Source organism: Physcomitrium patens, chromosome 3 (genome assembly GCF_059467195.1).
Source record: "Physcomitrium patens ecotype Gransden chromosome 3, ASM5946719v1, whole genome shotgun sequence".
Taxonomy (NCBI): Eukaryota; Viridiplantae; Streptophyta; class Bryopsida; order Funariales; family Funariaceae; genus Physcomitrium; species Physcomitrium patens.
Window position 1 is genome coordinate 7,789,789 of NC_143412.1, and position 15,845 is coordinate 7,805,633.

General features: G+C 38.7%; 2 protein-coding genes across 2 annotated transcripts; one reads left to right on the plus strand and one right to left on the minus strand.

Annotated features, from left to right (window-relative positions):
• Window positions 1–1,113: 1,113 nt before the first annotated feature.
• Window positions 1,114–7,368, plus strand: LOC112279299 (eukaryotic translation initiation factor 3 subunit A). The gene is made up of 12 exons (XM_024513598.3): window positions 1,114–1,387; window positions 2,266–2,747; window positions 2,994–3,209; window positions 3,409–3,777; window positions 3,948–3,977; window positions 4,238–4,627; window positions 4,769–4,993; window positions 5,150–5,356; window positions 5,525–5,737; window positions 5,859–5,939; window positions 6,033–6,234; window positions 6,367–7,368. The coding sequence occupies exons 1-12, from the start codon at window positions 1,342–1,344 to the stop codon at window positions 6,945–6,947; spliced, it is 3,042 nt and encodes a 1,013-aa protein (XP_024369366.1). The 5' UTR covers window positions 1,114–1,341; the 3' UTR covers window positions 6,948–7,368.
• A 5,411-nt stretch (window positions 7,369–12,779) lies between these two features.
• Window positions 12,780–15,845, minus strand: LOC112279426 (uncharacterized). The gene is made up of 5 exons (XM_024513843.3): window positions 15,062–15,845; window positions 14,352–14,442; window positions 14,143–14,215; window positions 13,773–13,856; window positions 12,780–13,503 (listed from the first exon to the last, which is right to left on the minus strand). Exons 1-5 carry the CDS (start codon window positions 15,322–15,324, stop codon window positions 13,184–13,186), a joined length of 831 nt encoding a protein of 276 aa, XP_024369611.1. The 5' UTR covers window positions 15,325–15,845; the 3' UTR covers window positions 12,780–13,183.

Genomic DNA, 15,845 nt, shown 5'->3' on the forward strand with positions numbered 1-15,845 from the left:
GATTATTTGGAGGAGTTTTCGAATTTGTATTGTGTTTGCATTTGAAAAAATTACACTTGTCTTGAAACTTTTTTGCATTCGAAGAATTATACTATTATACTTATTGGAAGAACTTCAAAAATATAAAATTGGAACCTGTGCTATGAAAAACTCCAAAAATGTCAAGTGTCGCTCAGGTATTGAAGAGTTCATCTCATCTTTTACATACAAGACTTCAGTGCACTTGGGAAATAGGATTTCAGTGAATATAACCAATGTTTATCAGTTGCAAGGATAGCTGATTCAAAATCTAGTTGTCATTGCATTTGAAGTATCAAATGAGGCTAAAATATGTTGTTAGAATGAGAAGTCGAAAGCAATAAACAAGAAGAGCAATAAAATCTTAGAAAAAGGCAGAAAAACAAATTTAAACGTGATTCTTATGAGTAAATTTGATCACGTACACTTGATTTTCAAATTATATTTAGATCAAAATAATGTTCTACTTTTGAGAAATTTAGTCCTAAATTAATAACAACGAATGAGAATAATGTATTTTCTCCTTGTGTAATTGGTTTTTTATATTGTTTACAAATACATTTTCAATATGCTGAAATTCTAATAACATAGAACATAGAATATTGTATTGTAAAGAAGGAATGCATTGCTCAAAGACTGACCACTCCAAAGGAATATTCTTCTCATGTACATTTTGTACAATCCCACAACCAAAATAATAATGAGTAACGTGTGTTTTCCGGTGTGAAAGGATTCCCAAGCAAAAAAAATGCCCAAAGCAAAAACAAAAAAAAAAAAAAAAAGAAAAGAAAAAAGTAACATAATTTAAAATCTCACCTCTCAATCTAACCCAGTTTATAGCATGTTTTCTAAAAAATTTGTACACAAAGAAGTGTTTTTCATATTAATAAGTATATATATTTTGTAATAATACATAAATTCAAAAATAGAAAGCCGAATGGGATCATATGCACCCGGAAAGTCATATATTCAGCCTGGCTGGAATGGAAAATCGTAGCCGTCCACGTGGCACGATCGTAGCGGGGTGTCATGAGCCAGTCCCGAGGGAGGGTGAATTCTTATTAGGGTTTGCCGGACGCTTGCTGGTGTTCCCTTTTGTGCTCTGCCATTTGCTTGCGTCGTTGTGAGCAGGGCTGGTCGTGCTGCCTCTGCCCTCTCTCGCTCTGTCTGACCCTTTCTCTGCCCCTCACTTCCTCCTCCCTCTCCACTCCCTTCTCTTCCTCTTTCTTCTGCTTCTCGTCTTCATCCTCCGGGTAGTTTTGTGTTGGTGCTGCATCCTCCTACGCCCTCGTTGGATCAGGTGGCGTCTCGCCTCGGAACACCATGTCAACTTTTGCGAAGCCCGAGAATGCCCTCAAGCGAGCGGAAGGTCTCCTGAAAACACCACCCCTTGCATTTTCCTCCTCCTCCTCCTCTCTCTCTCTCTCTCTCTCTCTCTCTCTCTCTCTCTCTCTCTCTCCCTCCCTCCCTCTCTCAGTCTTTTCATTATGTTTCTGCAGAACTTCCTTTTCACCTTTCCGCGTCGTGTTGACTTAGTTGATTCTAGGAGAGGCGTTGGATAGAGCTCGCCGATGGCTGTTCGTGCCCTACAATTTCTTCATTTTTCGTAATTTGTTGCTTTTTTCAGTTCGCTGTTTGTGCGCGTAGTGAGTGAACTTGATTGCTTATTTGGAATTCGAAAAGAATGATCTTGTTTGTTTGTTTGTTTTATTTATTTTTGTTTTGTTTTGTTTTTTAAAATTTTTCTATTGTTTTTATTATATTTCAGCATACAGGTTTCCCACAATTGTTGATTTAGTCTCGATCTTATCTTCGTCGGAGACGAGTTACATTTTTCGTAGTGATGATCATTGATCATTTTGCAATCAAGAAGTTTTTTATTCTATATAGTGTACGTCCCAACATGTTGCAGTTGTTTAGACGAGGCGTCCTATCATTGACAGTTCTGTTAATGATTAGGTCGCAAGATGTTGATGACTTTGTGACCTGATCATTATGACCAGCTTCCTCATTTAATTCTAATGGTGTGGTTTATTTACATTTATGTTATCGATTTCGATTTTTATTTTTATTGAATTTGAACTCAGTCTCGCATATTGGCTGCCAGTTTATACTGGATCAAGGATTGGATCGCTGAGTTTACGACATGGTTATCCGGCAATGTGTGACTCAAGTTGCCCGGTCTTCATGCCGCCGTGTATCTTGTATGCCAGTTGGGTTAATTTTTGGGGTTATTACTGGTTGCAGAGTTGATGAACGTTGGCCAGAAGCAAGCTGCTTTGCAAGCTCTCCACGATCTTATCACTTCCAAGAGGTATCGAGCATGGCAGAAGACACTAGAAAAGATTATGTTCAAGTATGTGGAGCTGTGTGTAGATATGAAGAAGGGCAGATTTGCGAAGGATGGGCTTATTCAGTACAGAATAGTATGTCAGCAAGTTAATGTTAGTTCTCTGGAAGAAGTAATCAAGTACTTCCTTCAGCTGTCTAGTGAGCGGGCTGAGCAAGCACAAGCCCAAGCAGCAGCTGCTGAGGTAACTTTAGATGTGGAGGATTTAGAGGCCGAGAAAAGGCCAGAAGATTTGATGTTGAGTTATGTCAGTGGCGAGAGGGGCAAAGAACGATCAGACCGCGAGACCGTGACTCCTTGGTTTAAGTTTTTGTGGGAGACTTACCGTACAGTTTTGGAGATTTTGCGGAACAATTCAAAGTTGGAATCCTTGTACGCTGTAAGTATTTCTTTGTGAAGCAAAATTTACCTCTTGTTATTAGGTTTGAGCATATCCAGAGAAGGGAAGCTTTTATAGACGTAGTCCGTGTATCGGCAACAAGGTTTGTTTGTAAGTTGATACTATTGCTTGCGAGAAAACAATTTCTTGTGATATGTGCCTCTTCAAATCCCTTACGACATGCGCTTGAAGGGTTAAATGGGGGCCTTCTTTATGGTTCTTATCACTCTTTCAATTTTCTTGCAGATGACGGCTCACCGGGCTTTCCAATTCTGTCTTCAGTATAAGCGTACCACTGAGTTTCGGCGCCTCTGCGAAATTCTTCGCAACCATCTCATTAACCTGAACAAGTACAGAGATCAGCGTGATAGGCCTGATCTTACTCAGCCAGAAAGTTTGCAATTGTACCTGGATACTAGGTTTGAGCAGCTCAAGATTGCCACTGAGCTGGAGCTTTGGCAGGTACGGCTCTTTTTGTGACGATTTGTTTTGGCCAAGAACTCACTCATGAAGCGCAAGAGAGAGAGAGAGAGAGAGAGAGAGAGAGAGAGAGAGAGAGAGAGAGAGAGAGAGAACAAGATGCAGTCACGGGCACTGCTGTATGACAAGTGTATGTTTTAGATTTGGGCAAAGCAGCTGACTTTTTGTTTCATTTCTTCAGGAAGCATTCCGTTCGATAGAAGACATCCATGGACTGATGACGATGGTTAAGAGAACACCCAAGCCTCAAATGATGGCTGTGTATTATGCCAAATTGACTCAAATATATTGGATGTCCGACAATCACCTGTACCATGCATATGCATGGTACAAGCTTTACAATTTGCAGAAGAGTTACAATAAGAATCTTACAGCTAAGGATTTACAACTGATGGCTTCTTCTGTTGTGTTGGCAACTCTCGCTGTTCCTCCCTACGACCGTAAACATGGTGCTCCCCATTCTGAGTTGGAGATAGAGAAGGACAGGAATATTCGCATGGCCAACATCCTTGGTTTCAGTATAGATGCAAAAAAAGATTCTCGGGAAGTGGTAAGCGTCTGCTCTCGACATAATTCAGCACATCTTGTTCTTTCTAGAAATTGATCGCAACCCGCGTCTAAGATTGACCATAAGAATCTTGAGTAGTTGGATTTATTACTACTTTCTAGTTTTTTCACTAATATTCCTGCACTTCTTTGATTGTACTTGGCTACTTGCAGCTCTCAAGGGCAGCTCTTCTTTCTGAATTGGTAAGTCTCATTTCGACATATTTCATGCTCGGTGGTTGCCGTAGTATCTGTTTTCTCTATGGCTTCAGTCCTTTATTTCCTGTTACATGCCCTTCGAATCTTCCACGCCTTATATTCAGAGACGTTGCCCTATTAATTTTTATTTTTACTTATTCTTAATTTTAAATTTCCTACGGGCTTGTAACATTATACCTGTTCTGAATTGGATCTTGATTATGGTTACTGACGGGGGTATATTTTGTTCGTATTGCTCTCGTAAGGTTGCGAAAGGTGTGATGACTTATGTGTCACCGGAAGTGAAGGATTTATTTACATTGTTGGAGAATGAGTTTCATCCTCTTGACCTCGCTGCTAAAGCGAACGCTTTTATCGTGAGGCTCCCGAGCCTGAGTGACAAGTTAACTCCAGCATCGCCTGTTCCAGAAGTTCGTTTGGAGCAATATGTTCCAGCTCTCGAAAGGTTGACAACTCTTCGAGTTTTTCAGCAGGCTTCACAAGTGTACTCGACCATCCGAATACCTGAGCTAACCCGAATGGTGACCTTTTTTGATTTCTCGACTGTGGAGAAGTTGATTGTGGAGGCTGTCAAGTACAACTATGTGCAAATGAAGGTTGATCATATGATGGGCGTTGTAAACTTCGGCAGTCAGGTAAACCCTCTTCATCTTTAATCAAAATGTCAGTAGCGTACTCATCCAGATTGTGTGGATCTCTCAATCTGCGATGAAGCATGTTCACCGAAATGATATTGGATAAGCCTTTCATTGATGTGCTTGGATAACTTATTGCAGGATTTGGAATCCGAGAAAGTGAAAACACATCTTACTATTCTTGCGAAGAGGTTAAAGAAAGCCTGTATTATGATCTCTCCACCTTTTGAGGAGAAAGCGTCTAGGCAAATTCTTCCTTATGCTGAGCTTCAAGCTCTCGTGGAGAAAGAGCATAAAAAGTTGCTTGCCCGTAAAGTTCTGATTGAGCGCCGTAAAGAAGAGCAGGAGCGGCATATGCTTGAAATGGTTTGCAACTTTACTTTGAAACCAAGCAAGGCTTGTGTCCTTTCGTTTTAGTATAATGGGAGACATTTAAAGGACATAGGTGCTGGTCTCTTTAAGTTCTGTGTTCCCTGTTCGAAGAGCTGCTGATGGATTGTTTGAATGCTTTCATATAAATAGGAAAGAGAAGAGGAGTCGAAGAGATTGAAGCAGCTACGTTTGACGGAGGAAGCCGAGGCAAAACGGCTTGCAAACGAGTCAGCAAGGCGAGAAGAGGCCAGAATCAGGAAAGAAATTGAAGAAAAGGAACTTGAAGAAGCAAGGGCGATGCTCGCGGAGGCTGAGAAGCGGAAGGGGAAGAAAGGCAAGAAGGGTATTACGGACGGAGTAAGTGTATGATGTTTTTATGAAGTTTGCTGACCATGCAGTTCTATCTTCCCATGTTCGGAACGTGAAGCAGAGATGCTCCCACATGGTCCAGAAACTCGCATAATCTCTTTGTTTATGATCAGATTTTTATCAGATCTTGACGTGTTTGAATGGTGGGAAATGCAGGAAGTTTCCAAACTCTCAAAACAGCATCTTATGGAAGAGGCTTTGAGTGAGCAAATTAAAGAGCGGCAAGAAATGGAACGCAAGCTTCAGAAGCTCTCCAAAACCATGGATCATTTGGAACGTGCTAAGCGAGAGGAAGAGAGACCTCTAATTGAAGAGGCTTACCGCAAGCGGCTCCAAGATGATGAGAAATTTTATCAGGAACAACAGGAGGTATGCAATATTGAACTGGTTCCCTTAAATGTAGATGATTTAGGCGGGTATGGTTGTATCTAAAAATGTACGTGTCTAAAACTGGTGTGTATTTCTAACAAATATTCCTTTGTTCTTGCAGCAAGCACTTGAGCAGAGCAAGAAGCAGCATGATACAGATGTGGTTGAGAAGAACAGGTTGATTCGTATGGCGGAAGACAAGGTATTTTCCATCCGTACCTTTCCTGCATTCGTTGATTGATTTTTTGTGTCATTTTTTATGCATATATTCACATGTGAGTTTGTGATGTTTCAGGAGATTTTTGAAGAACAAGTCATCAGCCGTCGACAAGGAGAATTCGCCAGGTTGAGGCGTTTACGTGAGGAGAGACTCAGGGAGGAGCGAGCCATGAGGTCACTGGACCGTCAGATTAGACGCAAGAAAGAGTACTTTAGAAGACAAGAAGAAGCGCGACTTCTGAAGATCAAGGAAGAAGAGGAGGCTAGAAAGAGGGAAGGTGTGTATTTTCTATCGTTACTTTCCCTCTGTCGCTTCTTCGAAGCTTTCGTTGATGTTATTGGACTTGAGTGATGTTTGTGAATTATCGATGATGGTCAATATCTGACATATCGGGTACCTGTCTTTGCAGAGGAAGAACGCAAACGCAAAGAGGAGGCTGAGCGTCGTGCCAAATTTGAGGAATTAGCTGCTAAACAGCGTGAGAGGGAGATTGCCGCTGAAGAAAGGCAGAAGCGTGAGAGAGAAGAGGCTTTGCGACCCAAGCTCGATGTCAAGCCTGGAAAATTTGTTCCCCCTTCACTTCGGAAGAGGATGGAGAGTGGTAACGACACGCGGCGTGTGGGTGAAGACAGAGACGCCCGTCCGCCAGTAGAAGAACGTCGCCCTGTGTTTGTGTCAGCACGCGTGGCTCCTCGTGAAACTGATAGGCACATGGAAAGAGATGCTGCTAGTCCACTTTCCACGGATCGCTACCAACCTCCCCGAGCTCGCCAGTCTGATGCTGCGGATTCTCCTCCTCCTCCAAGAGCTTATGAACTTCCAGTTCGTCGAAGCTATGGTGCTCCTGGTGCAAGAGGGGATACATATGAGCCTCCTCGGGCTGGGGCTCGTGGCGACGCGTATGCTCCTCCCGGTCGTACAGACAGGCGTCCTGTTATTGGCGGTGAGCGCGAGCGTGAAGATCGTCAAGAGCGTCGTGATCGTTGGTAATTTGAATGTGGCTGCTTTAGGTCTGATCCAGATAATGAGTTCTAGTTCAACCAGCGGAAACTGTAGGATATAATGTTTTTTTTCCTTTCAAGTGCTTGTATGGGCACATTGCACTAGGGCCAGTAATAGTAAGGTGGAGTCTACAAGTATTCTCTTGTCGATTCCTCCCTGTTCAGATATATTTTTTTTTGTCTTTGCAGATGTCAGTTCGATCGATCTTGTTTCATATCATTAGCTTTCTGGTTGAGGTTTTACATTGGCAATATCCGCGCTAATGAACTTTCAATTTGAAGGTTTATTTATCCTGCTCATTTTGATGCGGATATTGACAACTTATTTAGTAGGGATCCTTTTAGTTGGAACACACTTGTTGTTTTAATACGTCTGAGTCATGTTTAATACATCGTTCGTTTGCATCTGATATTACTTTTGATAAATCGCTACATGAAGGTATTATGCAATACCCTGAAGTGCTGTACATTTTCCCGTATCCTTCCAGAACGCTTTACATGAGCACCAGCAGTGTCCACGGGATTATTTAAGGTTGAGTATGGAAGGTTCGCTATACAATAGCTATTCTTCGACTTCGAAGTGATGGTCTCAACGGTGAACAGAATGTACAAAAACTGCCACGAACAACTTTTGACTAGAAATTGTGCTTTTAGGAATGTGAACCTGGGTTGTGAAGGACTTTCTGAATTGGGTCATGAAAAAGAGTTATTTAATGTTAATATGGTCGGAACTTTTTCGACAACGAACAAACCATTTGGAATATTGAAGGTGGTAAGTTTGGTCTTTCTTACACGGACGAGGTATCGCAGATATCAACTCTGAACAATGAACAATAAATTGCATCATTCTACAATTCATGACTTGACAATGCAGATCAAGTGTAATCTATATTGTCAAGAGACTTGTGCACAATCCTCTATGTGAAAGGTTTCTTCGTTTCGCAAGCCATACCTTGATTAGCGAAAAAATACCTTGATTAGGGTGAAAATTGCTAACCATCATGCCCTGCGAGTCTCCCTCCCAGTGCAATCCAGTTGATCAAGGTTGTGGGACGTGTCCAGTGAGTCTCAAATTCTGCCGATACAGCGAACGAGAAGCAAATAGCAAAGGGAGAATTTCAACATCCTTATAACGTGGGTTAGTTACAAAGCAGGGCAAAAATGAAACCATAATATATTTTTCGAGGGTACGTCCCACAAGTCATCTTGGCGGCGTGGAGGGAACGGACATAGTACGTTATAACAAGCAGAGGAGCAGAGATTGTAGTTGTAGATAACCATCACTTTCTGAGTCTTGGTTAGGTTAGGTTTAGGGCTTTCACATGGCAAGTTTTGTTTGCAGTAGTGTAGGGTTTCTGCTGCAAACCAAGGTGTGCAAGATATTGGAGTGGATGAGGAGGTGGTGAAAGACAAGACAAATTAGTTAGCTAATTGTGTGATTTATCATAGTTTGTTTGGTGGGTGGTGGGTTTCTCCAAATTCGATTTTAAAAAAAAATAGTTGGCATGATTGAATAGGAATTCACAAGAGTTATTAATTCCAAACAAGTATTAGCAAATGTTATTTTTAAATACAAGTTTATTCAGAAGAGATAATGAGGAGAGTCTTTATTTTATTTTTTCATTGGATATTGGTAAGTATGCACCTTCTAGTCTTGAAAACCTAATTTTGATGTGCAAGTAATTTGGAATTTTGATAATGATTATGGTGAGATTGATTTTATTAAAATTTTGACATAGATACTTTTTAATTTTTTTTTCAAAAGAATTCTTTAAAGTTGTTTTATAAGAAGTAATAACATTAAACACTTATTAGAAGTAATTTACAACAATAAAATATTTTTACAAATTTACAACAATATATATATATATATATATATATATATATATATATGTATTTTATAATCTACTTATTTCTAGCATACAATACCTAGAAAAATCATGCAACAACTTCTAAAGTAGGTTCTAATCCTTATTTTAATAATTTTGTCTTAGCATCAAAGCTACAATAATCTATCTTACTTGAACTCTCTTACTTTCTTGTTCAACAAAAAAATTCAAATTCATTTGATTAGAAGTCTTAAAATCTTAGTAGAGAATTAAAGAAACAAAGTCATTTAGTTGCGGTAGCAATATTTAGTTCAATTTTGACTTAACCAATTTATAAACTTAAAAGAATAATACACAAAGAGATAGTCCTCATTTGTTTGATTGAAAATTTTCTATGTGTTGTTAAAGACATCTAGTATATAAAAATGGAATACTTAAAGTAGGAAGTGTACTTTAATAGTGTAAGGAATTCTTATGTATAATATGCATATAATTGGGATGAATGTTGGTATCTAAACTATGTTGGTTGTAAGATTGTTACATATAGAAAAGAAAGTAGGATCAACTTCTTTTACCAAATTAATTGATGAGAATGTTTTTATAAAGATGAGTTGTATTATAATATTGACCTTCATCTTATTGTAATAGTTGACTAACTTGTAATTATATATTAACACCTAGAAACTATTAAAAACTTTAAACTTTATAGAAAATGCAAATATTTTTTTTTAATAGAAGCTAAAAACATGTACATATATATCAGAAAATATTACATATTAATAGAGATAGATCTTTCCAAATATAGCTTATTTGTTCGAAAATAAGAGAAGCACACAAAATAAATATTAAAAAATATTAAGTTTAATAGAATTAAACTAAATATTGAAAAATATTAAAAATAATAAGTTTAAAACTATTAATATGTATTAAAAAATATTAAATAATATTGAGTTTAATAGTCTAAAAAATTTAGATTCAACCAATCTAGTAGAAATAATAACTATGATTTATTATAAGAAGAAAAAAATCAAAAGAAAATAAGATAATTAAGAAATTTGATATAGTCTATCAATGTTTGGAAGTTAATTCAATTATGCCAACATATTGCAATACAAGACAAAAAAAATACTAATTGAAATTCATAAAGTTAGATAAATTAACAAAATAAATAAATTTATTTGACTTTAAATTTTTTATTGAATTAGTTAAAATAAAAATAAAAGATTTGATATTAAATATTAGTAAGAATTAATATATCTAAGTTGAAAAATACTTCTCTTATAAGAAGTAAATACAATTATTAAAATTATAACGGTGTAAAATATTAATACAAAAATTTGTCATAACCAAGAAAATTATTTGAAATTCTCAACAAGGCAAAATTAGACAAAAAAAATTCAAAAATAGCTGACCAGCCATAAAAGTAACTTTATAATAGAAAAGAGAATAGAAATTACTCTATACCAAGTTTTGTGATGCAATCTATATAGACAAAAGTGTAAAAAAATAAATATAAAATAGCTTTATAAATTAATAGAAGCTAGTATTCTTTAATCAATAAAGGATTTAAATTTGTACAAAAAAGGACATAATTTTTTCTATTAAACAAATTGGAAAAAGATTTACTATTGTAAACAACAAATCTACATTTATATTATTTACATATCAACTTGATTTCTAGAAAAGATCTCTTAGAATTAATGGTGGTCGATGCATTTTTTAAAAAAATACAAAAGAATAGCATTTATAAACAAATTTAACTTTTTTATGTAAAATTTGATTTGAATATAAATTATTTTTGTTTGTATATATTATAAATTTGTAAATGCTAATAAAATATATAGTATCAAATGGATGTTTATAAAATTTTGATTACACGTGAAAAAGGGTTTTAATTACTCAACTTGCAAATAAAAAATCAATAATCAATAATACAAAACTTAGCCAAAGAAGCATATATAAATCTTTTCGAAATATACTTTATGAAACTAAACTATTATATATGTAAAATCTTTTCTGTTTGAAATTATTTCTTATAATTTCTAAAGAGGAAATAAAATAAAATTAGACAAATTTCAGACTTGGTGATTTAGACTAAATTATGTTTAATACCTTTGTACAATATTATTTTTTTGGTAATCAAATAACATTGTGAGCCATGTCTAATTTTTTTCAATATCAATAAGCTAGAATGTAAATAGTTTTATAATAGAAATCAACTCTACACTATGATTTAAAATGAGTTAATTTAAAATAAGTCAAACAAACCAAAAGAAAAAACCAAATAAAATTCATTGAAGTAGAAGAAACAAGTAGATAGAAAGAGATGAGAATATGTAGATAAAAGAAATTCAAATAACTATTATAGAATAAAATTGGATAAATAGTGTCCAAACACATGTACCAAATCCAATTAAAAAATACATATGATAGCATTACTCCTGGCAATAATACCTTATCATAAAGTACTAAGAATTATACTCTAAAAATAAAATTGTTGTTCAAATGGAAAATAATACACTATGTAAAGGCAAGAAAAAAACTAATGCAAAGCCAATGTAAAAAGAAAAATGTTATGGAAGGATTTATTAAGATTCATGCACATTAGCCAACAAAAGAGTAAACTTCCAAAAGAAGTATTAATATGGCTGAAATCCTTAAATAACTAAATAAATCAAGTTGTTGTAGGTAAATTTCTTTAAGGTAGAATAGAAAAGTATTGAAAAAACATGTCTAGAGGAAATCTAACAATAGAGTAAGAGATATTAATTAAAATAAAAGCAAGGAGACTATTATGCAATATAAATTCACATAAAAAATAAAATAAAAATACAAGTAGATTGACACAACATGACAAACAAACTATATTGGTAAAAATATTACAAGAGTTGTGGAATACTTGGATGGTGCACTATTTTGAAGAAAGACGATACTACATAGTCTACAACCCATACCGTGCTCTACAATTGGAGGCAAAAAAACAACTATGGACTTCAAGCCTCTTAAACAAATCATCTTTATTTGGGGAAAAAAATCAGTTTGAGGCATTTGGCCTTCGAGGCAACAACAGATTGTACTCTTTTCTTGGTCTTATAAAGAATAGAAAAGGAAGACAAAGAAGAAATGACTATCAGATGGAATTTCAAAACACTTCACATTAGAGTAATCAGTTAAATATAGTTTGAAGTCAAATGTGTGCAACTAATAAGGCAACGTAGTAATAGCTACAAATTTTCTAGACTCTGAATACTTTGTCGTTACCTTTCCTTGCGTCTCTATGCAATAGAATATGAGGGAAGGACCTCTTTTCATTAGCCACACCGATGAAGGTACCGGTAGGATTAGGAATCCAAGGTCCTAAATCTCCCACTGATCACAGTAGCCTCTGCAGTTATGCAGCGACCCCAATCCCGAAGAATACTAATTTTACACACCGACGGCAAACAATAAGTCCATATAGAGTCCAAGTTGTTGAAGAAAAATTGACAATCAAAACGACTGTGAAACTTAAGCCGTGTCATGGTAAGCGAAGTTTTCTGGTCAGGTCACGCTCAGATATATCAGTGTAAGTCTGCTCGGTAAGGGAATTGGAATTTCAACGTAACAAGGTTCGAATTCGTTACGTTTTTATATGAGGAGTTCCCAGTTAAGAATCTGACTGTTCTGATATTCGGAGCTTGATTTACAAAAGCTCCACCGCCGCAAGTATCTGGGAGTTGTACGGGGGGTTTGCAATTAGTTTATACTCAATCTAAATCTATTTCGCACTGTGGACAACACAAAGTTCTGTACACACGTCACTGCATATGTCACAACGCTGGGCTTAACATCACAGTTATAGACGCTTCCACTAGTTGCACACGAGTAAAATTAAATTGGCAATCCTTACTACCATTGTGAACTAGCCCTGAGTTATATTTTGCATCCAGTCACCCAATGCATAGCAAAACATAGACACCATAGCTGACAATCTGCTGGAAAACTAGAGACAGTTTACAAACATCCAAAAGAATTCATCTTGCTAAACTTTGACATTGTACACGAATCAAGGATAGATCTAGGTCCTTACGACGGCAAGGAGCGATACCCTGCAATCGTCACTCCAGAAGGCTCTCGTCAATGTATCCACATTCTACCTTATCGATTCGCTGCTTCTACATACTGAGTGTCATCTCCTTCCCTCATTCTCAATGAACAGGTTGCTGCCCAGAGCAGACCAAATTCTTGGGTTCGTGGAAAAAATATCAGTCCAAACAATTTGGCTTGTCAAGCCTGAGATAGATTGGCCAGACTGTAGAGCCTCCAATCATATCAGAAAAAATGACCAGTTTACCAATGTTCAAGTGTTACAGTACGGGATCATCTTACACACACGGTGCGAGGGGACATCAAGAAATCACTTCTTCTTCAGAGTTATTTTCATTTTCTTGGGTCCTGGCCCAGAACCCGATCCAGCTATTGATGACATTGGCTGCTTCTTGTAAGCTGAGAACAACAGACCACCAGAGGTTCCAGTCTGCGCGCCCATTGGCAACCCGGCCAATGCACGGCTGCCTAATTCAGAGCTGACCGTTCTAGGAATGTTGCGTTCTGGTGATGCTGGGGCTTTCTCCTCCTTCCAGTTGGTGGGTTTCTCTCTCACTGCGTCTTCTGCTTTTTGAAGGGGAGGAGCAAAATCTGTGACTCTAATGCTAGACTTCTTCTCAGAAACTGCAGCTGTCCACATTGCCAACCAGATGCTGCTTAATGATTTGCTGTGGGCAGCCGCAATTCGAGACAGATCTTTACGAACAGCATTAAAATTAAGTAAATTCTCATCTGGAGCAGTTCGAAAGATGACATTGTCTTGGAAAGCATTGCAATTCAAAGAAGCACGTTGGGATCGATCCTGCGTTGCGATATGAAGTGGTTCCACAACGCAACAACCAGTGTGTGTTTGAACTTCCAATAATAAGCATAATTTAAGACAAATTATAAATACTTACAGTATATCAAAGTGCTCACGACTTCATCAGTAGCCACATCGAGAGGAGCCTCATCGCGATTGTTGCGCAGGAGTGGATCACATCCTGCCACTCATCAGCATCGCAACGACAAACTCACATTAAGGTTGAACAATTCTTGCTTATTCAAACTTAGAGTACAATACAGCAGCAAACACCCCTTTATCACATATTATAAATGCTAATTACAATTCAGTGGAAAAAGATCAAGGTCTGGAAGTGTGATGTTGATTCGCAGACCTGTGCAGACATCATGAACCCGAAAACTGCAAATAAATAGACGAAATACTTGGGAGAAATATGCAACATCTATGCAATAAATGTGTGTGTATATATATATATATATACGTACCAGATTGTAACAGCAACTGTACCAACTTGACATGTCCTGATTTAGCTGCCCAAAGCAATGGCGTGTCTCCTTGCTGCGAATCCACAACCAACGCTGGTTACCACTTCCACTGCCTTCCCATCATCTAGTGAGTGCTACCCACCCTTAGACACGAGGTGCCGATTCAAATCTCAACCACCTTCCGACCTCAGCTATTGTTGTTTTCTTACCTTTGTGGATTCGTTCACCGAAGCTCCACTCCCGAGTAGAAGCTCAGCTATCGCCAACCATCCCCGATCACAACACCAGTGCAGCGATGTCCTGCCCACCCCAAACAAGAGGATGATGAAGCAGCTTCCTAATCGATCAGTCTGCACACCAATGACAAACCGTGCTACCTTTGCTCAGCACCATCCACCTCACCACTCTCGACTCGTCACCACTGGCAGACGTGACAAACTACGATTCCCTGAAACTTGCGTAGTTGTGATCGTCCTCGTGATAAGTTTTGCTCTCAAGCATGGATGCGCACTTGGCACCGGCGATTATTCGGCAACAGAAAAGTGGGGGCAACAGCTCCCTACGCGGATGTATATCCTAAACGTACATATCTAAGTGAAAACTGCAGGTAGAGATGGGACAACATTGCTCCGGCGCCAAATCAGAAACGACACACAAAACAGTCATCCCGCCAATCTCTTGACCCTAGCATCCAAGCCAAGAATCCCTGATCGTACACATATTGATGTTGAAAGAAGACTGCAAGTCTGCAAAAACGCCGTTCCCGAACAAGAGAGAACAAACCTAAACTACAGAAACAAAAAGGCAAAGACGAAACGACGGAATTTCGTCGCTGAAATAGAGGACCCAACTTGAACCTCCCCCATTCAGCAGTCCAGCAGTCTAATGCAAAGACACAAGACTACACGAACGATGGTACCTGCCCCAAGTGTCTTGAGACGAGGGTAGAGCCCCAGACGCTAACAGTGCCTTCGCAGCTTCCACATGACCCGTATTCATGCACAGCAGCGACAGCGGAGCGCGCTCGAAGCTGTCCAAGGCGTTGGGATCGGCCCCAGCATCTAGCAGCTCACGGAGCTCCGCCAGCTCCCCGTCGCCAAACTCCGACAACGCACACAAAACATGAAGCCTTGAGCAGCCTGGGACTTGCTCATCCTTCGCCTTCACGTCCTCATCCCCCATCGCCAACAATGCCTACTCCACAAAAACTAACTCCACCCAGTAGCAATCCCAACTCTATCGCTCGCTCTCTTTCTTTCTTTCCCACCTTCTCCAAAAAACCACACGCAGAGAGAGAGACACCCGTTGAGTGTTGACTGCTATCTCAGGGTCAGAAATAGGATTGGGAGAAGAAGGCAAAGGCACTTGTGCCTGATATGATGACGATAATGATGATGACAAACTCTCACGCCGTGTCAGAGAGCCCTTGCGTGTGTACTAAATCGGTGCATACAACCTCGAGACTGAATCCCCAAAGCAAGCAATTCTCCATCGACATCAGGCCCGCCCATCGGCGAGCTCTCGCGCTACCGCTGCAGCGCGGCGACCTCCAGATGGGAAATCCTGGCAGGGGGATGATACGATCAGCACGAATGGAACAGGGAATAATATCTGCCGCGGGGAGGATGGGTATTTGCGCGCTTGGCTCTATCTCGCCCGCTCTCCTGCTCTCCCGCTCGCTCTCTCTCTCTCCTCTCCCTTCT